At 41.1% G+C, this 23,989-nt stretch overlaps 3 protein-coding genes across 3 annotated transcripts in view; 1 reads left to right on the top strand and 2 right to left on the bottom strand.

The window, feature by feature from the left end:
* LOC109470046 (centrosomal protein of 135 kDa-like) overlaps positions 1-5,880 on the bottom strand; it is a 51,763-nt gene extending 45,883 nt beyond the window's left edge. The window contains exons 1-3 of the mRNA XM_019768824.1: positions 5,757-5,880; positions 3,976-4,167; positions 2,812-2,959 (exon numbers count right to left, since the gene is read on the bottom strand). Coding sequence (XP_019624383.1) covers positions 2,812-2,959; positions 3,976-4,134 — 307 coding nt within the window. The 5' untranslated portion in view covers positions 4,135-4,167; positions 5,757-5,880. The remainder of the gene's footprint in view (positions 1-2,811; positions 2,960-3,975; positions 4,168-5,756) is intronic.
* Positions 5,881-6,055: 175 nt separating this feature from the next.
* Positions 6,056-8,690, top strand: LOC109470049 (tectonic-3-like). The gene has a single exon (XM_019768826.1). The coding sequence runs from the start codon at positions 6,084-6,086 to the stop codon at positions 8,130-8,132; it is 2,049 nt and encodes a 682-aa protein (XP_019624385.1). The 5' UTR covers positions 6,056-6,083; the 3' UTR covers positions 8,133-8,690.
* Positions 8,691-11,316: 2,626 nt separating this feature from the next.
* LOC109470050 (probable protein S-acyltransferase 23) lies at positions 11,317-23,625 on the bottom strand. Its single transcript, XM_019768827.1, has 9 exons — positions 23,462-23,625; positions 21,975-22,381; positions 20,726-20,859; positions 19,907-20,058; positions 18,350-18,446; positions 16,660-16,812; positions 14,973-15,145; positions 13,358-13,523; positions 11,317-11,677 (listed from the first exon to the last, which is right to left on the bottom strand). Exons 1-9 carry the CDS (start codon positions 23,617-23,619, stop codon positions 11,477-11,479), a joined length of 1,641 nt encoding a protein of 546 aa, XP_019624386.1. The 5' UTR covers positions 23,620-23,625; the 3' UTR covers positions 11,317-11,476.
* Positions 23,626-23,989: the final 364 nt, after the last annotated feature.

Here is a 23,989-nt window from a genome sequence, read left to right as displayed (position 1 = left end):
AAATATAATTAGTTGTTGCTGACATTGTAGTTGCTGACATTTTATAATTTTGGTGCACCCCAATTTTTTTTGTGCACCCAATTTTTCAGGTTGGGTGCACTAGTGCACCTATTCCCAAAAATTAATTCTAGCCCTGTACCTGCTGCTAATTTATACATTAAATAAAACAATCAATTGATCAAAAATTAAGTTCCACCCATATAAGCATACCTAACTACTATTAAAGTTAAATTGTAAACTAAAACAAGCTCCACTTGGGAATACAGGGCCCAAAATACTGGGTGCATGTGCACACAATTTTTTTTTCTGTGGGTGCATTTTCTTAGGTTTAACGTATGTAAAGATATTATATGTCTAGTAGTTACAGCATATTCTTAACATCTAAGTTTCAGAAACAATAATACAATCATTGTTATACTAATAGTCCTTTTCTTGTAATGAAACATAATGATAGTTTTTGCTAAGTCAGACATTCTTATTTTACCTGTATAGTGCACCTAAAATATTTTTTGTGCACCCAATTTTTAGGTTGGGTGCACCAGTGCACCTACTCCCAAAAATGAATTTTGAGCCCTGCAATATATTATTACATCAGAAGTCAAATGTCTATCTAACATCTCATTGAACAAATTGATTAATGATCCTTGATCGGTCCTTTGTGAGGGTTATTTGAGGACAATACAGAATAGAAAGACCTACAACTGCATGTTATGTAAAGGTACATTCTTTTTTCTACATACCCATGTGGCAGTCATACTATTCCTCAATTTCTAGTGATCAAAATACGTAACTGCACAGTATGTGGTTAATGACACTGGTACAGTTACATATTATATAGCCACAGCTCATAGCCAAGTTGAACAATTCAAGCATCCCAGCAAAATGAAGAGCCTAGTAGTAGTAACACATACTGATAGCACATATACATTACTATTGCAGGAGCTGCATACCACACAGAACATAGCCAGCCCAGGGTTCTAGCTAGGATTTAATTTTAGCGTAGTGGCACTGGCCGCATGATGAGGGAGCGAAGCGGAGCTTTTAAAAATTTGAGGCGATTTGAGGGATACCCAAAAGGAAAAAAAAATATTTCTAAGGTATGTACAATGTAGTATGATCCTTGATTTTTCACATTTGATCTGGCATTCTTGAACAAAGAAATACAGTCACAATGCCCCTATGCTGTATTAAAAATTAGCATAGGGGGGAAATTTAGCATAGGGGGTCAAATTATAGCGTAGGGAGCCCCTATGCTACTTTGCACTAGCTAGAACCCTGCAGCCTGCTATCATGTGGTATCACTGTGTCCATATAACACCATGCCCTGATATCAGTTGACTGTGTAGTCCTTACCACATCTCCTACTGTCTCTCCCTGCTGATATCACAACATGGGAAACAACATAGCCACACACAGAACAGCCTTTACGCCGGGGTTTGGTAGAGTACATGTTGGCAGGTCAAATTCTAGTTGTAATCCTGCGTTTAGCCCACCTGCCAACTCAAGGGTGAACTAAATTATTGATGTTGGCATTAAATTGGGCGTCATTATCTTTCTGTTCATTCAGTGTAAAATTACACTCAGGATTTGTGGATTAAGCAATTCTCAAAAACAACTTTAGAACACAACAAGAAGAAATGCTTCTAAAAAAGGATAACTGGCACTTTCAGGTCTCCCGTGCTCTGTGCAGACCATAGGGTTTGGTGCCCATATCCATTTCCGTAGCCCTTGGGCAACACACAGTTGTGCACTAATTATACAGCAGGGGGCTGGTCCGCTGGTAGTGCTGTGTGTTTGACCTTCCCACACTCTTTCTCATACATTGTATGTACTGGGTGCTAAGCAGAGAAAGAACTGTGTACCATTTTTAAAGTCTTTGGTGTGACCGGGCCGGGGTTTGAAATCACGACCTCCCGGTTACAAAGCGAGGCACTCTACCAATTGAGCTATCAGGACTTGTGCAAAACTTTAAGGTCTCACACCAAAGATGGGCTATGGGAGAGATCAGCATATGGCGGAAATCCCGTGGGATATCCAGCAAGATCCCACCGAGTATCCCGCGGGATTTCATGTGCATTCCAAGGTCGGTACTGTACCATTTCCTCATTAATTATACAAATGAGGTCCTGATTTGAATAAATAATATTCAATGACACTCGCATATTGAATGAATGCAGCAAGTACTAGTATTAAACTCCTAGCAGTTATCATTTTGAAATTATAACAATTTCCCATTATTATGCAAACTAGGTCTTAATTTCCATAATCAATATATTTGCCAACGATCCTATTGCTCTAAATTAAATACGGTAGTTGTAATACTATCAATATTATCGAGCTCAACTGATTTAGTCTTGCAAATTAGATCTTGATTAACATAATTGTTATATGATCATGTCAAGCATCACTTCAGCTACCTACATGCACATACCAAAAATCATGATAGTCTGTAATGTGTTGACCAGTTCTTGAGTTATTCTTCCTCAAAAGATTTTTAAACAAATGCTCTAGGACCTGCAGTTCCATAACAAGCTGCCAGGGGGACTAAACTAATGCCAATTCTTCCTGTCAAGAGCCATGCACCTACCTGACCCTATCATGTCCAGATCACGCGATATGAAAACTGGACGTTCCGCTGCATTACCAAGGAAAGCTGCCAGGGGGTCCAAAATCTAATCATTTCTAGGTTTGATCAAGGCGTACCCACCTACCAAGTTTTAAAACAAGCCAATCAAAGCTTCTTAAGAATCAAACTAAGTGAATTTTGATGTTAAAAATGTCATACTTGCACATACATGTACACTTCCGTACCTTTAGCTTGTTTTTCTGCTCCTTCCTTGATGTTGATGAGTTCTAGGTGTACCTGGGTGTTCTCTGACACCAGTCGAGCGTTCTCTGTGCGATACGGCTCTGCTGTGTCATCCTCAGTCTCTCTGGGCTGCTGCGACACTTTGCTACTCTGCACCAAAACAAAATTACAAATACCCTGCTTAGGCTATACTATATTTATGGATGACATTCCGCGCGCGCATTGATTTTCGCCACAATTTCAAAATTGAAGACACATGAACAATAAATACATGTATATTTATACCAAAATTCTCTTCATTGCCACAGTAGAATTAATCCTACTGTATGGAAGAAGCTTGTACGCTCACTAAATCCCTCAAGAAGTGTATAAATACTCCGTATACTATATGTCTGAACATCTGGAAGGAAAAACCCCAGTCCCCAATGAGCACCTGTATCAGGATTTGCTAACAGTTACAGAGAAAATCAAAACTCGCAGGATGAAACTAGCTGCACACTGCGTCAGACATCCTGACATTGTAGCTTCCAACCTTGTCCTTTGGGAGCCTACAATAGTACAAAAGGCCTGGAAAGAAGTCAAGGGAGACCTACGTACATGTAGGAATTACTACATTGACCACCTTAGATCATTGACACCAGCCTAACTGAAGTACATGTAGGTGAAATCCAGTCTCTGATGGAGGACAGAGAGTCAGGGATGGTGGATGCTTACAAGTGTTTGGTTCGAGCGGGAGCTCGACCAAAGTAAGGCCACACCAATTTACCAGTAATTTCTTGGTTAACAGATTCGCCCGCTTCATTTTTTTCTGATTTGGAAATAAAAATTCAGAATCAACTGCAAAATGCTCATATTTTGCCCCGAACAGTTGAAAACAGTCCTTTTCATCCTAGTTGTTACAGTTATTCCATCTTTCAAAGTTTCAATGCAATGGTAACAATCATTAAAAGTTCAAAATTTATTGTTTAAATTTTGAACCAGCCTGGTGTGTTGACTTCATGGCTCCTATCATATCATTTTGGGACATAATAGGATGCCTAGGCCTTGTTTTTTTCGCCCGCCCGCTCCATTATTTTTCTAGAAAAATCTGTTAACCAAGGAATTAAATTGGTGTGGCCTAAGTACATGTAAGTAAGTAATGTATACAGTAATATACGAGTACATACCTGCAATTTCAGGTTTTTGAGGCTCTCTGTTGTATGAACCAGGTCTGCAAACAGTTTCTCCACCAGGGGCAGGCTTTCAACGCCCAGCGGCTGCCGATAGCCCAGCTGGTCCAGCCGACGCCGCAGGTTGGAGAACTTCTTCTCCGCTGTAGAACTCATGGCAGATGGACCAGGTCTTCACGTACGGTCATCCTAACATTGGGAACAACATGAAGGAAGGAAGGATGATGTACAAAATGACTAATAAACTGGTGGACGTACCAACCACTAAGTATCTGATACCAGCCCAGAAAAGAACAAGAAACAGTCATGCCTTCAATTTTCAAATATCAGAGTTATCAACCAAGAATTGAGGTGTTCAAAAACTTGTATTTGTAGACTGGAACTCGTTGCCACCAAGCACAGTTGGGGCATCATCACTAGAAAGCTTTAAACAACTCCTGCAATCAAATGTGCAAAGATTGAGTGTAACAAGTTGTTCAGTGTCATATGGCTAGCTGCCGCCACGCCACGCGTCTGCAAAGCTGGTGTGTTACGCCGAAGGGTGGTTATAAGTTGGCTTTACTGATACAGCTGCAGAGTCTGACATGGCAGATAGATCACACCAGGTCTTCACGTACGGTTATTCTATTTCTAACATTGGGGACAACATGAAGGAAGAGTCTGATCACTGTTTCACCATCTATCATCAATTTCCCATCTATCATCAATTTCACATGATCCTGATTAAAACTTAAAAGTAATATTGCCCCTGATTCAGGGCTGGTGGCAGACAAATGTGCAGGGCTGAAACGTAAGGCCACACCAATTTAACAACACCAAACTATGTATATGTTTTTATATCATACCCGGACCGCAATAACGTTCGATAATGAGTTCCGGACTGGGCCGTACTTTACGGTACGGCCCGGGCTCCATTGCTTCCATAGAACGATTCAAACGTGTTTTGCCCTAACTGTGTGCGCCGCTTTCGAAAATTCGTATCCAGAATCCGGACGTTAGAATTGATGTTGTTGCATTTGAGGGTTTAGGGGCACCAACTTTTGGCTCATCTTGCATTGAAAGGCGTGTTTTCTTGGGTGGGTATGACATAAATAAAATACAACACGGTGTATACCGCATCGCCCTCTGTCCCGGCCCTCCCGCGAGTCGGACCCGCGGTCGGGCCGATACCTCGGGCGATACGGAATACCCCATGTTGTATTCTATATGTACATATAGAACTATATAGTTCTGGAAAGCTTACAATCGCAGCTTTCTAATAAAAGTAAAAATAATATTGTATCTTTTATCTGAAGACAGTTATAGTCATGGAAAGTGCCCCCCCCTCCAATGAAAAAAGGGCGAGGGTAGGTACAGGGTTTCTCTCCCGGTTCAAAACTGAACAGGAGGTGGCCCAGCTGTATAAAAATTTCAATACAATTTATCATAATTATCAGTGTATCACATTTTTCACCTTTTCCCGACACAAAAATTATGCAAAAACAGTTGTACTAGTACAAAAAATTATGTAGTACGGTTTATTTCTGTAGATTGGCTAATTAATTCTTCCATAATTGTTTGTTTGCGACAGTCACTTATTAATTTTACCGTGCGCGACATATTTGTAAATAATTCGCAAAATACCGGGCTAGGAAGTGAAAGGAGTATGTCTCCCAAGTAGCAAGATGGCGGTCAGAAGAAAGACTCAAAATGAAAAACAGGTTTCGCTACGGAATTCGTTTCAGCATTTCTTTCTGAGAAACCTTTTCATCTCAAACAACAAAGACGTGAACACTTACTATACGCAGACGTCCGTTCTAGTTCCGTCACGTTTTGGGTGGAATATTTACTCTTGATGTCGTGAGTTTGGAAATCATCCTGGTAAACCATGAATACAAGAACTCAAAAACACCGCGTCGAACTGGGGAGCAGTGCGCATGTGCCATTTTCAGTTTTTTTCTGTTAGCCACAGTTAGTAGGAGTTCCCTTCCCACACACATACACAGAGACGAATTTTTACACCTTGGGCATATTATCCTCCCCATTCAGATATAAATTTTGAAATAAAAAAAAATACATTAACACATATTGACCTTTGACCGCACCATAGAGACGGTTAAACCAAGATGGCGGCAACATTCCACATTTTGTTTTTCACGACTTGTTTCGTACTCCTTGGCATACTACTGAGCGCGCGGGCCCAAACAACGGCAGCGCCCGGGTCAACACAACTCCCGACAACTCCAGCGGCATCGACTGCAGCCCCGACGACGCCCGCTCCTGCCACAGAGGCACCGGCGACACAGACCAGCTTCCCGGTCAACACTAACGTCGGCAGCTGTACCTGTGACCTGACGCGCAGCGCCTGCGATGTGAACTGTTGTTGCGACCCTGACTGCACCAGCCAGGACGCGCAGAGCTTCAGCCAGTGTCTGGAGAACCTGTACAAACCGGATGACCGGCTCTGTGTCCAGGATCATATCATCGTGTTTGAGAACACCCAGTTTGTCTCCAACTTGGAGTCCAACAACCTGTTCTGTATTTACACCGATAATTACCCAGCACGAAATTACTACACAGGTGCTGACGTAGTAGATACAGAGCAGGCTTTCCAGAACCTACTGCAGACGTATGAAACAACTTCATACAGCCAAGTCGACAGTACAGCTACTGTATATGAGGACTTCTACAAGTCTGGAGACCCCGTGTACACTGTGAACGAGAGTGGTGCCCAGGGCACACTGGGGCTGCCCAAAGCAGACATCACATCTAACTGCTTGGACAGTAGTGTTGCTGGATTTTTACAGGATGAAACAACGTCTTGCACTCGTGAGTGGGACAGCCTAGCTGATCAATGTGAAACAAGTCCATCGCTGAATGCAAATATATATTATCTTGGGTTAAAGGTGGCGAGAACACCAGCCTTGTTCCAATCCACACTTCCACCCACAACAACTGGAACAACAGTAACTGTCACTGCTGTCACCACAGCTGTCATGACAACAGCCAATGTCACCGTTCCTGTCTCAACAAGTCAGCCAGGGAACACCACCGCTGACAACTCCACCAACCTTTTTGACGACCCCGACCTGGTGAACTTCACGCTGGCAAACATTACCTGTCAGGACAGACAGGGCCACATTGTCACCTGTGGTTTTACTGGAGGTTCCGTACCTGGGCCAGTCTACAATAGAACCAGCGGCTTCTGTGACAATATGGTTCTCAGTGTTGCTTACACCGTGACACACAATGGAAGTCAAGGCATATCTGCCGTGGAAGTCTCCTTCACCCTGGGATCAGTTCACTCTACACAGACGTCAGTGCAACAGACTTCTGCAATTACGTTCAACAAGCAGGATTCTGTGGCAGGCTTTAGAAGAAGTGGCAATCCTGGTTATGTAGTCGGAGAACCCTTGCTGGCAGGGACTCTAGTAGAGACGACATCAACCACTTCTGGTGAACAGGTTCGATCCATCGAAGTGAGCAGCAATAGGAACAGCTGGCTGACCATGCTGTCCAGCACAGCTGATGGCAGCTGTCTGTCGTCGGGTGACAGGACTCCGGTCGTGTTTGGTGAGGACATGAGATCAGGATGTCTGGTGACTGTCTACTTCAACAACATCACAAGCGTTTGTACACTTCTCCAGAACACCATCACTGATGCCTTACAGGGAACAAACCCACCAACACACGTGGCCGTGTACGGAAACTCTCAACTAGACGCAGTTGGAGACTGGGTAGAAATCCTCGGGGACAATGAACCATTAGTCCAAACAACCGGCTTTAGAACAACCACTTGTCGAAATGTTGTTCTGGGCATGCACATAGAAGTCCTGTATTCTAATATTGGAGCACTGTCCAACCCACAGCCTAAAATCCTTGCTGTGAGAAGGAGATTTGAGAACCCGCAGGACATCACATTCACCTGTGTGGGGACACTGTGCCAGGCGGGGGGAGGACAGACTGGCCAGCAGTTTGAGGTTGTGTCCAGTGTTACCTTCATCGATGCCTCCACATCTCCCACAGCCTCCCTGGCCGAGTACCCAACCATCCAAACTCAGCTGCCTTTTGACTTCTTCTACCCATTCCAGACTTCCTCTGCAGTTTTACACCTTAGTTTCAAGAAAATCATTTACATCACTGCTTTTGTAATCTTTGCTGTCATAAACAGATAGTCAAGGATTGGACAAATTGTAGATTCTCTTGTTGACAGTATTCTGGACAGATTGATTACTATAATGTTGATTTTGTGTGCACTTTATGATGTGAGATTTGATTCTTCTCTGGTACTTAGGGAGTGCAAAGGTTTCATGTTGCTGTTCCAAAATTTAATGTATATTTAACGGTTGACCAGTCCTTCAACTTTATGGCATAAGATTGTGTTCTGGACTTGCTCTGTTGTCATTATAAAAAAAAATAGATATCTGTACAAACAAAATATCAATGCCAAACTTGTTACCAACTATTTAAGTTAGATTTTTCTTCATATATTTGTACAAAGTACATGTAGCTTCTTTGTAAATATGGTACATGCTGCTGGCTAGCCTTTCACTAAAACTATTTCCTCAACAGAAGGTTGCATGTCAGTCTGAAATTCTTTCTGCAGTACTGGAAAATTCATGGTAGAAGTAGTAATAAAATTTCATGTGACTTACTGAAAAGATGCTTTTATTATACATGTACATGTATCTTAAGGCTCTGTTTTTCTGCAGTAAAAATGTGAAGATTGGCAACATATGAGTCCCCTGCCTGCTCTTTCACCCAGTGTCACTCCTTGAACTGTCAGAAGCCTGTAGTTATACCTAAAATGTGTAAATAGCTGGTCCCCCATTGGTCACAAAGTAAGGACAGTGTTTGTTTTACAGACTGACAGGAGGGGCTGATCAACTCCTGGTGTGCAAGTCCTACAAGGAAGTCTGTTGAGCTGGGAAACTATTAGAGGATATTAGAGCCCCAAAAGACAGCCTGCCCTAACCACTATAGACTGGATACCAGGCTATGCCCTACAGTGAGTTATTGTATAACACAGACTATTAAACTTTAAGTGGCCAGAGGAACTTGTTTCTCAAGTTACCTTGCATGTGGTAAGGAATTGTCCAAATCTGATGTACAGTACAAAACATTACTTTCTGTACGATTTGATTTGATTTGCAATTTATTACTCTGATAACACATATGTATACAGCCAGGACTGCCCAACTAGCCGGAGGCTATTATAAAGGGCTAGCCCTCACAACAAGAACAGAAACAATTTGTACGATCAGAATCAAATTCTCATCCTAACACAATGTACATGTATCTAAAAAAAAACAAGTATCTGGAATTCTGGAGTAACAGATCTGCAGATACATGTAGAACCAAAACTACAAATGCATTACTGAAAGATGCTTTCAGATTTATTTCAATGAGATTTTCCATGCTTGTAAATAAGATTATACTTGAAAGAACAGACATAGCTGCCAATTATTAGATATATTTGATTGTGTGTTACTGGATCACAGAATGTAATCTCAATGCAATATTGTAACCATACTATTCATATTTACAATAATGTAGAACGTTTTACGTAATACAAAGTAAAACAACTGGATTAATTCAACATAACAAAGAGGCAGACAGTTCAGATAGTATTCACTATCTTTCATTCAGGGACTGAGATATTACTGATCACTGAGTTACTAGTAGATTACTGATCATAGAGTTAGAAAAACAATTTGAACACTAGAGAAGTAACATTTGCAAAGCAAATGCATAATGTTTACCTTCGGACATGGTCTGTTAATTCTTATTCAAATACATTGTACTACTAGTATATGGTGACAGGAGCAGAGCAGACCATGAAATTGCAGCATTATGTAACCCAACATCAGTCACTATGGTCACAGACGTCAACAAATCATGTCATTGGTCAGGTCATAGGTCACTGTTTGAAAAAGAAGAAGAGGAAGAAACGGAGCAAAAACAAAATGCTTTCCTTCGGTAAACATAAAAAAAAAAAGGCAACAGGAAATAACAACAGAATGACACAAGAACAAATTGCATAGACTATTCACCAGTACATTGATTGAACAAACAGCAAACACTCGAACCCTTTTGAAGTCACAGGTAAGGGGATATAATGACAGGCTGCTACATATTATTGACTGCACACAATTATTACATTGTACTATGTTCACCTGAGAACATAAGAATTACTTCATCAATTGGAAGGCTGATAATGGCACCAGATGATTTGGACACAATTAGATGATTCATACGACAACAAAATGCAATATTCTTTTATTATCTGCAGCAAAAAAGTGTACCTAAAAGAGCATTTCCACCACACATTCACCTTTCTGATGGTATTGAACATTGAACCATAAAGAACAATACTTCCAGCTCTTTATTCTTGCCGCCAGGTAATTACATGTTATATATAACGTTAGGCTATCTCGCTGGTGACAGTGAACATGGCAGCTGGTTCTAAACCTGGTGAAAAATAGTCTTTTGAGAAGAAAACAGTGCTTTATTATCTTGATTACATCTGTAATCATGATAAGTTGTTAAAGACAATAAGAAAATGGTATATTTTGGTGTCGTATGAACAATATATTTTCTGGCTAATCTATACCCTGGGTGCCAGCCAAGTTTACAGGCCGCTAACCGTTTTTTTCGGCAGCCAGGGTACTTCGCCCGCAGAGGAGTATATCGGCCTTCCAACGTTTGGAGGGCGGCCAAACTCCCCCCGGGCTAGACTCCCCCGTAGCAGTAATTTAGACCGGCGGGCGAAAGGCTCTTGCCGCCCGAAGAACGAGTTTGGCATCCAGGGTAGCTAATCTATCTATCAGGACACGGCTGTGATTTGGACAATAACTTGAACAGCTGTTTCCCATTTACCCCTGAAATTACATGACATCAGGAGCTGTTTTCCAGATGCACACATATATATGTACTTGGCCACAATCTAGTGGGTCAGCTTTTCAATAGATTTCTACACATCTATAATCATGGCAATGGGAGCATGCTGTCAGCTATGTATTGTCAATTCAAAGACTGAGAAGGTGACATGAGGGAGACATAAAAAAACCAGAGGAATATAATTCTCTGGAGCAAATTTTTGTAGTCACTGGGTGATCCTGTGTTCTTTTAATCTCATTTGTTTTTTAAGGCCACACCAATTTGATTTGTTGCTTCTGGGATTGCCCTGTCCGTTTTTTTCTGATTTGAAAAAAAAAAATTTCTTTTCAAAATGCTCAATGAAAGACATATTTTTGCCCCAATGGTTGAAAAAAATCCATTTCTTCCTAGTTCGTAAGGTTTTCAATGTAACAATGCAATTTTGTTTCATTTATAGTTTAAAATCTATTGTTTTAATCATATTGTAACATTTCCGGCTATCATGGGGTGCTTTTTTTTTTTCGCCCTGTCGCTCCTGATTTTTTCTGAAAAAGCCAAGAAACAACAAATTAAATTGGTGTGGCCTAAACTATAAAGAGTTCTATCCTGTACAATTCCAGGACCACAGTCTGAAGGTGTACTATACAATGTTGACCCGAGCATTCATGATCTCCACCTCTCCCTCCGTCAGAGGTTTCCTCATGTGGAAGTACTCCATACAGTTGTCCTTCACGCTCCTCCTGAAGGGGTTGTAGAAGCGCCCGTTGCCGTCCTTCAGGTACTCGTATCGCTTCATGTTCAGTCTCTCATTGGTGGTGACATTCATGGCAACCATGTACCACTGTGCGGCGAAATAATTTTAGTTTATTGCAAATTCATGCCCGAGTGCTAATTGCAAGAACATGATAACAACAATAAACAGTAAAAATGATAATAAGTAATGCTAATGCTACTTTTGTAGTTATTGTTGGGTTTGATTTCCGTGTGCAGTGGACTATGAAATGGCCGAGATATATAGATAGAAATGCAGTTTTTTGTAGGCTGGGAAGGGGAATAAAGCTAGGAAACATTTTGGTTACCATCTTTCGGTGCTATAATGATGGCAATGACATATAAAGTGCATTTCATTTTCCACCGCATTTCCTGTAAAATATTCTGTCGTTAACAGACAATTGTTTGTATCTACCCTTTTCTATTTCTAATGTATGTGTGCTAACTCTAAGCTTACATATGGCTGACCTAACATCAAAGTCTTTATAATAGTCAAGGTCAGTGGTGGCTAAAAAAATGTAAAATTCAACTGTAAACACTTTAGATGTTTCTGACAGTGTACCGTATGTGAGTTAGTGAGAATTTACACGTAACCTTCCTTTCAGTACACCACATTTATTTTTTTTTTATTCTTATTTTTATTTTTATGAAGATTTACCACATTTGTGGAAGGATTGACATAACAGGTGACTATCACCTCTTCAAAGATGTCAACCCCGAGACCAGACTGTAAGGCTTGAACCACTCACACCGGGAAGGTCCCCTACTCTTTTCGATTAGTGCGGTGGGTTCTTTAACGTGCGTGGGGTGTGGCTCTCCCAAACACGGGACCTCCATTTAACGTCCTATCCGAGGGACGTCCCTAGCCGAAGCTAGGTACTCATTTCCACCTGAGTGAAGTGAGGAAAGTCGTGTAAAGTGCCTTTCCCAAGGGCACAAGATCGGTGACATGGGCAGGGTTCGAACCCACAACCTCTCGGGTGTGAGCCGAACGCGCTACCGACTGCGCCACATGACCCCACATAAATTTCCCTTTAAATCAGGCCACACTAATTTAATTCAATTTTGTTGTTCCACAGATCTGCCCACTTCATTTTTTCTGATTTGCAAAAAAAAAAACATTTCAGCCTTTGAGTCAACTCCAAAATGCTCATATTTTGGGCCCAACAGTTGGAGGAAGTCCCTTCTTTTCAGTTACAGTTCTCCATCTACCAATGAAGTGGTTTGATCAATTAAAGTTTGAAATTTGTTGTTTGAATTACAAACCAGCCCAGTATGTTAACTTCATGGCTCCTATCAAGCATTTGGGCTACATGTACCATTTTCAGAGAACTGGAAGGCCACAATGATTTAATCCGCACACACATAGATTTTCACCTGTTCTAAAAAGAAATCACCTCCTCCAAGGCTCTGACCTGGATGCCATCCTCTGTAGTCCATGGTAGCTAGCAACAATAGGGAGCCGGTGGTAACTACAGAGGATGGCACCCAGGCTGCTGAAGCTCCACGGAACTCAAGAACTCGATCAGTACGATGCCTACTCATAAATGCAGCAAAGGCCAGCCTGTGCCAGCTTGTCGTAAAGGTCATAATATACTAGCACAAATTCACAATACCAGCTTTATATCCATGTGGTTTAGCATCATTTTTTGGCTGGAATTTAGTGCACTAGTTTGGAGGTCTTCAGAGGATGTCATAAAATTAAGTCAGTGTGGCCTATCAAAGAATGAGAGAACAATGTCATACTTACAGCCATACAAGAGACAGCTAAGGCAATAAGGCTGAAAAACACCATCTCCAGAAATCCAACCAGCACAAGGATGTCCCAACCCTTTACATGCAGTACCGTCCAGACAAGGTAGAGGGCGATCCACATGGCTGTCAGTGTGGATGTGACGAAGCACAGGAAAGGCCCTCTGGGACAGGAGGAACATCAGGAGAAAAGGTTAATCAAACCCAAGTCTTGAACAAGAATTCGGTGACCTCATATACCCCCATGAAATATATGAGTTTTTCTAAATGTTTTTACACAGTACACTACAGTACAGTACAGTACAGAACAAAATAACACAGGTTTTTGGTTTCAAACACACAGTAGCACCTTTGGCCTGGATATGGTCATGTAGGCTTTTCCTGAGGGAGAAACTCATTAATCAACCTGGACAGGCGCTGCCTCCATCCCGCACATCTGTTTTCCCTGCCACCCCGCACATCTGTTTTCCCTGCCACCCCGCACATCTGTTTTCCCTGCCACCCCGCACATCTGTTTTCGCGGAAGTTCTGCTGCAGTACCAAGGTCAGCCACCAGGAGGCCCATATTTGACCTTGACCTTTGGCTTCCTAAGACCTACCAGCATACCAAATATCATCACAATCCATAAAGACGTTCTGAAGTTATGCTGACTACAAATGTGCGGAAACACACACACACACACACACACACACACACACACACACACACACACACACACACACACACACACACACAGACGCGCCAAAAACAATACATGTACCTCCATTTTTCAGGTAAAAAAGGTGGCAGGGTGCATGACACAAGATCGCAGAACACAGTATTAATGGGTGACCCCCAGAGTCTATGACGCGGGTATGGAAAGTAATGTGGACAAAACTCTCAAATCCTGACTACCAGTAGAACGACTTATGTGAGAGGTAGCCAGGAGTAAACTAGTCTTTGCGATATAGAAATGTATCCGTTTTTAGACTGTAAGATTTGGATTGTGAAGATTTTCCTGTTGGTGGTTAAATGCACTGCATTATGCAACTCCAGGGTGAGCCGGCTGCACTTCAGTTGACCTCTGCAGGTGTCCATATTAAAGATATACTAGTAGTCATAATTTTTAAAAAAGAACAAACTTTTTATGTTACATTGACCACGAAAACAGCCACGGTAAAAATAAACATATGTGCATCATCACGGGCATGCCTGCAGACGACGTATAAAATGACATGCCGATTTAACGAAGGGAACCCTGTGTTTTAACTGCGAACACAAAAAATCAACTGACCACAATACTCCAAGAGGAAACTGACTTTACCATGTTGTCACACAGATTATAATTAGCTGGACCAGACACCATTATGTCCTACCATTGATTACAATGCCAGCAGAACAACATTTTCCAAAAGAAGCCAAAATGTTCAACAAAGATACCTGTAAAACCATTCAATTATGAATTACCTTTCACATTGATGTTTGAATTACAACAAAAATTGCCAATTACATGTTCTTTTGCAAACCTGACCTGTAAATCCTGCAGCAATATATTTTCAGTACATCAGAATTATCAATAATGCTGTTTGATCAAGAGTGTTTTACTCTGAAAGAAAGGGCAGCACATATTCACCTATTCCTGAAGCCCACACAGTTGTAGATGTAGGGGCAGTGGTGGTCGAAGCAGTCCACACAGCGGTTACAGACGCGGCAGTGTTTACTGCGGAGAGGCTTGACCAGGCGACACGTGTGGCACAGACGACTGAGAGGGTTGGCTCCTGCCTGCCACCCGTCAAAATGGGCAGCCTGGTATAGAAGGGAAGGAAACAATTTATTTTATTCACATAGCAGTGGTCAAAATACTTTTTTTCAGTGCTCTGCAATATTGCAGAAGAGTCAAAATTTTGTTCTGCAATTTGAAAATACTTTCTGCAAATACACAAACCTCCATACTACAACCTTCTCAAACCAATAATGTTCTCAAAGATAATTTTTTTGAAGTCCAAAGGGAAACAAAAGATAGACAAGTCAAGACAAGGATGATGCAAAGTAGTGAAGAAGCTCCTATCCTTGGGGCCAGAGAGTTTCTAGTTTCCTAAATTGAAAACTATTGAATCTGGAGCCTATTTTTCCTTCTGCAAAATTGCAGATTGTGTAACAGTGCTAACTGACCATGCTAAATGGTCGTGCGACCTTTTAGTGTAGTGGTTAGCGTTGGTGACCGCCAAGCGGACAACTCGGGTTCGATTCTCGGTTGTGACCTGCTCGCCCCTTTCGGTTTTTACAGTGGTTCCCATGCCGGCCCTGTGAGTACTGGCACTGAGGATAAGTGTGGCAGCTCAAGGGATGTCGGACTCGGAAGCTTCGAGGACGAATCTTGAAAGAAAAGGGGGAGTAGTGTAACAGTGCTAACTGACCATGCTAAATGGTCGTGCGACCTTTTAGTGTAGTGGTTAGCATTGGTGACCGCCAAGCGGACAACTCGGGTTCGATTCCCGGTTGTGACCTGCTCGCCCCTTTCGGTTTTTACAATTGTATAAATTTTTCTTCTGCAATCTTGAAAATCTATCTGCAGATTGCAGACTGCAGACAGGTATTTCGAACACTGCAAAGAGTCATGAGCATTGGACAGAAAGCACATAATGTGCTCATTAGGATGCTTTGATCTTAAAACATAAAGAACATAATTACAAGGTTGGGGTAACAAAATTAACACAAAATGTTCAGTGAACATAAGATGAAAATGGCTGGCGCACCAATAGAACCTATAATGTTAATGTGATTAATAAAACCTTCCAGAGAGTGAAATGAGGTAAAACACAATATCTAAGATACGGCAGTTTGTAGAGTATGGGAGGGAGGGGCTACCTGTAAGGAGTAAAATGCATAAGGGGAGAATTTGAAATTTGAAATGATTGATACTCAAAATAAAATTTGCTCAACTTTTGTTTCTTTACAAGAAAGAGGTGTCAGAGTGCACCAGTGCACCTAACTAGTTTTTTTACATATCATATGAATGATAATATGCAGGATATCCTCGTTGGCATCTAAGTGTCAGAAAAATAATAAAATCTTTCTTATACTATATAGTAAAGACTTGTTTAAGATTTTGAAGTTAGCTCCGTTTTCAGATTCAAGCTCAGAAAAGGAGCAGTAAGATCTGTAAATCAGGTTTTGTTCTATAATGGTGCACCCAAAACATTTTTGGTACACCTAATTTTTTAGGTTGGGTGAACCAGTGCACCTATTCTCAAAAATGAATTTCGAGCCCTGCATAATAAGAATACAGATGATGTCAGTAGTGCACATTTTGTAGTCACCTGTCTGATGGAGTTGTGGTACTCTTGTGTATCCCTGGGAAGGTAGCCAGGCTCAGTCGTGGAAGCCTGGTACAGGAAATACCACATCAGACAGTTGTCCAAGAAAAACAGCAGATGTAGAGCCTGCATGTCTTGTAGTGTGTAGGGGATGACCTGGGACAGAACAGAATGCCAAATTTACATCTGTACAGTAAGGCCACAACAATTTAATTTCTTGGTTAACGGATTCACCCGCTTCATTTTTTTTTCTGATTTGCAAATAAAAAGAAAAATTCAGAATCAACTGCAAAATGCTCATATTTTGCCCTGAACAGTTGAAAACATTCCTTTTCATTTCGTTGTTACAGTTATTCCATCTTTCAATGCAATAGTATCATTAAAAGTTAAAATTCATTGTTTAAATTTTGAACCAGCCTGGTGGGTTGACTTCATGGCTCCTATCATACCATTTTGGGCCATAATAGGATGCCTAGGCCTGTTTTTATTTTTTATTTTTTCGCCCGCCCGCTCCATTATTTTTCTAGAAAAATCCGTTAACCAAGAAATTAAATTAGTGTGGCCTAAGAACTTCCTCTGGCAGAACATACAGAAATTGCATTCAAATTGGAAGAATTTATATACAATATTCACACATTCCTACTATAAGTTATGATTATGAAACTCTCATGAACTAACACACAGAAATAAAGGCATTTACAATGATACTTATTAATAATCTTACTCATAATCTTACACAGCAATAATTGAAATATTGACTGACTGAAATAATCAACATGTTGTATATGATGTTAACGTTGTATATGTGTTTTGTATGAGGGAGGGCAACTTGTAAAGGTGCGTATGCACCTGTTTTGCCCTCCCTTTCACTTTGTGAAAAATCAAAATAAACAAATAAACAAAAGTGCTCAACACTCTTAATTTTACCCATTGTCCTGCTGGCATTTTTATGCAATGTTTTTGACCCTGAACTTCTTCTGTACTACTGTGGCATGGTTACTTCCTAATCAGAAGTGAGTTTTGCTGTGGTATGCTGCATTCATGTACTCTCCATGAAGAGGTTTGGGTTTTGGGGGTATTTTTAGCGTGTTTTTAGGCTTTTTTATCGGGGTTTCTCTTTTACACTGAATTTTTTTTCCCCACCAAACCCAACCTCTGCCGGCACTCACCCCGGGGCAGGGCAAACCTATTCAAGAAAGTGACAGTGCTCCTCCCCGGGAACCATCAAATTATCATTAGGGATAACTATTTTACTGTGGTGGATTATCACACATCTAGCCAGTCAGAAAGGCATTCATTTGGCCACACGCCTCCTGCTGACTGTGCCTATTCATGCGTCTGGTTCACACCTCCTTGCAGAACGACTGAAATGTGTTGAAGTGATTAGGTTTATAGCCCATGGATTGAAGCTTTCGACTGCCGGCAGAGGTTGGGTTTGGTGGGAAAAAAAATTCAATGCAAAAGAGAAACCCCGATAAAAAAGCCTAAAAACACGCTAAAAATACCCCCAAACCCAAACCTCTGCTTGGAGAGTAGCATTCATGTGAGAAATACCCCAACCCGTACATACACAGAACACACAGAGGTGCAATGTACAATCTGTACTTACATATATGTACATGTATATATGGGCACGGCAGGACAAATATCTGTCTGAAATAAAAGTATTTCAAGTATGCTGTTAATTTCTTACCTTGAATATGTACATGGGATATCCCCAGAACAGTACACTACAGATGAAGAAGAGTAAAGCTCCCTTACTGTTGCCTGGAGGACCAAACAGCAGTGTCCTGTAGCGGGAAGAGGAAGAGTTTACTTTAGGCCACACCAATTTAATTTCTTGGTTTACGGATTTTTCTAGAAAAATAATGGAGCGGACGGGGAAAAAAAAAGAAAAATAAAACAGGCCTAGGCATCCTATTATAGCCCAAAATGGTACGATAGGAGCCATGAAGTCAACACACCAGGCTTGTTCAAAATTTAAACAATGAATTTAGAACTTTTAATGATACCACTGCATTGAATGATGGAATAACTGTAACAGCTAGGATGAAAAGGACTGTTTTCAACTGTTCAGGGCAAAATAGGAGCATCTTGCAGTTGATTCTGAATTTTTATTTTTATTTGCAAATCAGAAAAAAATGAAGCGGTGAATCCATTAACCAAGAAATTAAATTGGTGTGGCCTTAGGCCTTGGAAAAAAAGATGTGTTTCCTGTTTCTGAGCTGAAAAAATTAGGGTTAGTAGGTAGGGATTATCTTTCTTTAATTAGACTTTGGCAATGTCCAGTGTTCCAAATTAAACAATATAGTTTAACATTACAAGGTAAACTTGCATGAGCACACTTATATTTTCATTGTCAATGTTGGAAAACTGATTGTACAATGTTTTATCACTCAGTTGTCATATCATGGAGCTAGAAAAAGTTATTACCGGTAGTAATCAGTTTAAAACATAAATGTTCCTTGCAGGCGTTCACCAAAAAAAAGGCTAGGGTCGGCAGTTTTTCCTAGGGTCAGTCGGGAAACGGGAAACAACATTTTTTCCTAGACCTTAGCAAAGTGATACTGTATTAATTACTGAGACTGGTTTCTTGACACATTATGAAAAGCAATCAGCCTTGAACTGCAAAAATTCCAATTTTTTTACTTGTAGATTGCACATTTCAGTTTATTGCACGAAGAAGCACATTGCAACCAGATGGGTGAATTGTACAAATTTACATACTACATGTAGTACTGTGAGTGGAACACAGTAGAATAGAAATTGAAACAGCTATGAATCTAAAATTATTCAAACATAAACGTAACTAAAATCTCCCTAAGCATAGTCAGGGTGCTAGCCAGGAGTTTTTCATAGCATAGGGGTCAGAAGAACAACTTTCATGGTGCAAATCAAGCATTGAACCAGAATATTTTGAAACTCATAACCCTGAGACACTATTTCTTGTTTATGAGGAAAAGATTTTGTTAAGTTAAGGTTTTCCCTTTGCTGTAGCTTCATTCTAAAGTTATATTTTCATTTTTTGCAAGATTTATGAAGGTTCTCCCTCCCAAAATACCCCTATCCTATGCTGGTTGAAAGACAGCATACATGTAGGAGGTCAAAATTATAGCATAGGGGCCCCTATTCTAAAAAGGCCTGGCTAGAACTCTGATAGTACATGTACTGGTCGATGTAATATTAATTATGAATTGCAGATGAGTTCTAATTTCTGCAAGTTCTGTATGATAAACAATGATAGACTTACTGCCAGTCAAATTTTGGCATGGCCCCAAGTATGGTCCTCTTTCTCTCCAGCCTGGTCGTCAGGTAAGACTCTATGCTGTGGTGCTTCCTGCCCACTGCCAGCATCAGTGGAGTCTTACCATTCTTGTCCTCCAGATCTATCTCTACATCATCCTCAAAAACACAAAGGGGAACAATTCTATCATCTTCAGACAAACACACTCAAACACAGACACACACATACAATCACAGGCACACACAACACACACTCTCACATACATACACACACACACTCAAACACAGACACACACATACAATCACAGGCACACACAACACACGCTCTCACACACACACACACACACACTCAAACACAGACACACACATACAATCACAGGCACACACAACACACACTCTAACAAACTCTCACACACACACAAACACACTCTCACACACACACACACTCTCTCTCTCTCTCTCTCTCTCTCTCTCTCTCTCTCTCACACAATAGTATTGCACACACTCAAAGCTCACTCACACACACTCACAGTCACAATAGTATTACATACACACACACACACAAAGGCTCACACGCACACATACAGACACACTCACAGATAACACACACAAACACAGACACACTCACACCCAACAACACACACACACACTCACACATACAAACACAAACTTGCAGACACATACACACACACACACACATACACTCACAAACTTGTACACACACACATTTCTTGCATTGGAGGTGATGAAAAGGGTGAATATAAAAAGCAAGAAATCAATTAATTGATGTGGCCTAAACCTGTCACTGTTGTTATATCAACCCTACCTCCTCCACCAGTTCTTTGACAATATTGAGGTTTCCGTTGATACATGCGAGGTGGAGCGGAGTCTGTCCATAGTTGTCTCTCTGTCTGGGGTTGAATCCTGAGAAGATCAGCAGTCGGACAAGTTCAGCCTGGCCTGTGACATACAGAATGTGACACACTTACTGCACTGTAGCACAGAGAGCACACATACATGTAGAAAATGAATTTCATTTTGTTATGGAATGTACCAAATATGATGTTATACGTAACAAGCTATTTACATTTCTCGAATCAAGTACCATAGATTTCAAGAGTCTCGATGTGGGAGACAGATTTGAATATATCTTTACAATATTGTAATGGTCCCCACAACGCAAAAATAGGTGGATATATAAAGGAATGCTACTGAAACTTGTGATTAGCCCACTCGATTGTAACACTTTATCAAAGACTCGTGCTATCCCTTATTATTTGAATAATTATGATATAGATATGTTAGGTTTTATTCGACATTAGATCTTATTCAACACACACTTATTTTATTGTTGTTACTCTCTGTAGTTTGCCATACATTGTACCAAGTGCAATTGTCGTGCAATAAAGTTCTTCTACATATATATACATGATGTCAATGTGCTTGTATTGTAACACTGACAAATTTTATTTACCTTTACATGTACCTTTACCAGACTTTGAGACATATGGATCATGCTCAAAGAATCATCACCATATACCTACTGTACATGTACTGTACATATGCAAATATAAACCCAGTACATGGACCAGACTGCAGGGCAGGCAATATGTTCAGATAGACATCAGAAATACCTGCACAGCTCCAATTTCACCTGCACTAACCTGCATATCCAGTACATGGACCAGTGCAGGTTAGGTGCAGGTAGACATCAGAAATACCTGCACAGTTCCAATTTCACGTGCACTAACCTGCATATCCAGTACATGGACCAGTGCAGGTTAGGTGCAGGTAGACATCAGAAATACCTGCACAGCTCCAATTTCACCTGCACTAACCTGCATATACTACCCAGTACATGGACCAGTGCAGGTTAGGTGCAGGTAGACATCAGAAATACCTGCACAGCTCCAATTTTACCTGCACTAACCTGCATATACCCAGTACATGGACCAGTGCAGGTTAGGTGCAGGTAGACATCAGAAATACCTGCACAGCCCGTATTCTACCCGTACTAAGGTAATATGCACCCAGTATTTCTAGATCTAGCCCTGAGTAGGAAATAAAGAGATTACCTTTAAAACAAGCCCAGTGAAGAGCGTTGTCTCCTTCATGGTCCAGCATCTGTAACCGTGCACCCTTGCTCATTAAGTATGCGGCTACTACCGTCTGTCCATACTGACAAGCGATAATGAGTGGTGTACAGCCCTTACTGTCCGGGGTGTCTATGGGCACACCATGCTGTAACAACAGGTCCACAATCCCCACATGGCCGCGCACACATGCCCAGTGGATGGGGCGAGGTCCCAGCTTGTTCTCGCTGGGTTTGTCCAGGGGGGCCTTACAGTCGATAAAGTAGCGTACGACGGCGGTGTGCCCCCCCAGAGCCGCCCAGTGGAGGGGGGTGTGGCCCTTCTCATCACAGGTGTGTAACACTGCTGTGCCGAGGTGTTCAATAAACTCTTGACAAGGGATGAGCATACTGGAAGAAAGGTCAATAATAATTGTTTATTCCAAACTCATGCCTGGGGGCTAATTGCAATTAAAAAAAGGAACATTTCGTACGTACAAGTAATACGTAAGTAGACACAAAAAATAAAAACTACCATAACTCCTAAATCAAAGTAGTTGGGTTTGGCGTGTGTCAGTTTTCGGATGTTAAGAGAGAGACAAGTAGTTTTCTTTTCATCTGTATATGTGAAAGTTAGGGTACAATTTGAAGTTTATTTCATTCATGATTGCTATAGAGAGTACAATTAATAATAGTACTGATTCAATAACGTTTAAATATGCTACATACATATACCTTACATATAGTGCACGGCTCGAAATACCCACGTGCAATTTTCATATAATTTTCAAGATTTGCATGACACTGAACATACAATTTTGCATGTTGAATATATCGGACAGTGTTCCCTTCAGACTAGCTAATGGTGCCACTATACAGTTTAAAATTTTGCATGTAGCTAAGCTGCTTTTTTAAAGTGCATGTAAGTTTTCTGCCAACATGCGATTATTGTGCCTGTAACCTAAAATAAAGGATTTTGAGCCCTGTACTACTGGTGTGATAAAAACTTAATGACATAACGTTACTGATCAACATGTATAGCCTATAGGAAGGTGACATCAGTATAATTCTGCAAACAGAACATGTGTTCTGTCAACAGGAAAGACCTCATAATCCATAGAACTTCGTCAACCAAAGGCTTACAAGAAATTATCATTCTTCCTCTTCTTCGTCAAATAGTTACCCTCGAACAATCCCTACGTTATTACTGAGGGGGGGATTCTTTATAGCAAATGCAAACAAGAAAATTATGGAATTTTCTTCTTGTTCTTCTTCGTTGTTTACTGTATTAAATTCACCGCTCGTCAGGGTGGCATAATTTATGGTTATGATGTGCTTTACCTTCTGCTTTCTCATGGGCTGTCTCTCAACTTTATGTGCTCTTCATTCTCTGTATAATTTTTATGTCCGGCTGCTGGACACACCTCATACGTCGCCCCCCTCCCACCCCAGATAGTCCTCTCGTCTTCTAAAAAAAACAACAATACATACCCAAGTTTGGCGGCATAAAAGATGTCCACGGGCTCCACTTTGCCATCCTTACACTGCACGGCGCCGCAGCAGGGTTCTGTGCCTGTGTGAGAGGACCCGGTCTCGTGGTGATGAGAACTTGTTGTTGTGGACGGGTCCACCGTTGCCATCTTGGACATCCCGTCCGTACTACTACGCATGCGTACTGTTTGTGTTTCAAATTTCCCGCCCACTGCTCAGGCCCTCTCTCCAAGCAGAGGTAGGCCATCACAAAAGATACCAAGAAAAAATGATAAAGAAACTAGAAAAGTAACAAATGCATAACGTTGATGTCTAACGTTAACGTTACCCTCGCATATGGCCACTAGCAAAAACAATTAACGTTAGTTTTCCTTCTGTAACGTTAAACATAAAAAAGCCAAAACAACACGCCAAAACACAAGCCAAAGCCCAAACCTCTGCTTGGAGGGTTCCTGCCATGACTTCGAATTCGATCAGCGCTCCGCTATCAGTAAAATTAGAATCAGTGCCCACTCCTTGGAAATCGAA

Source organism: Branchiostoma belcheri, unplaced genomic scaffold (genome assembly GCF_001625305.1).
Source record: "Branchiostoma belcheri isolate BF01 breed outbred unplaced genomic scaffold, Haploidv18h27 scaffold218, whole genome shotgun sequence".
Classification (NCBI taxonomy): domain Eukaryota; kingdom Metazoa; phylum Chordata; class Leptocardii; order Amphioxiformes; family Branchiostomatidae; genus Branchiostoma; species Branchiostoma belcheri.
Note: the sequence above shows the minus strand (reverse complement) of the source record. Positions and strands in the feature narration are given on the sequence as shown.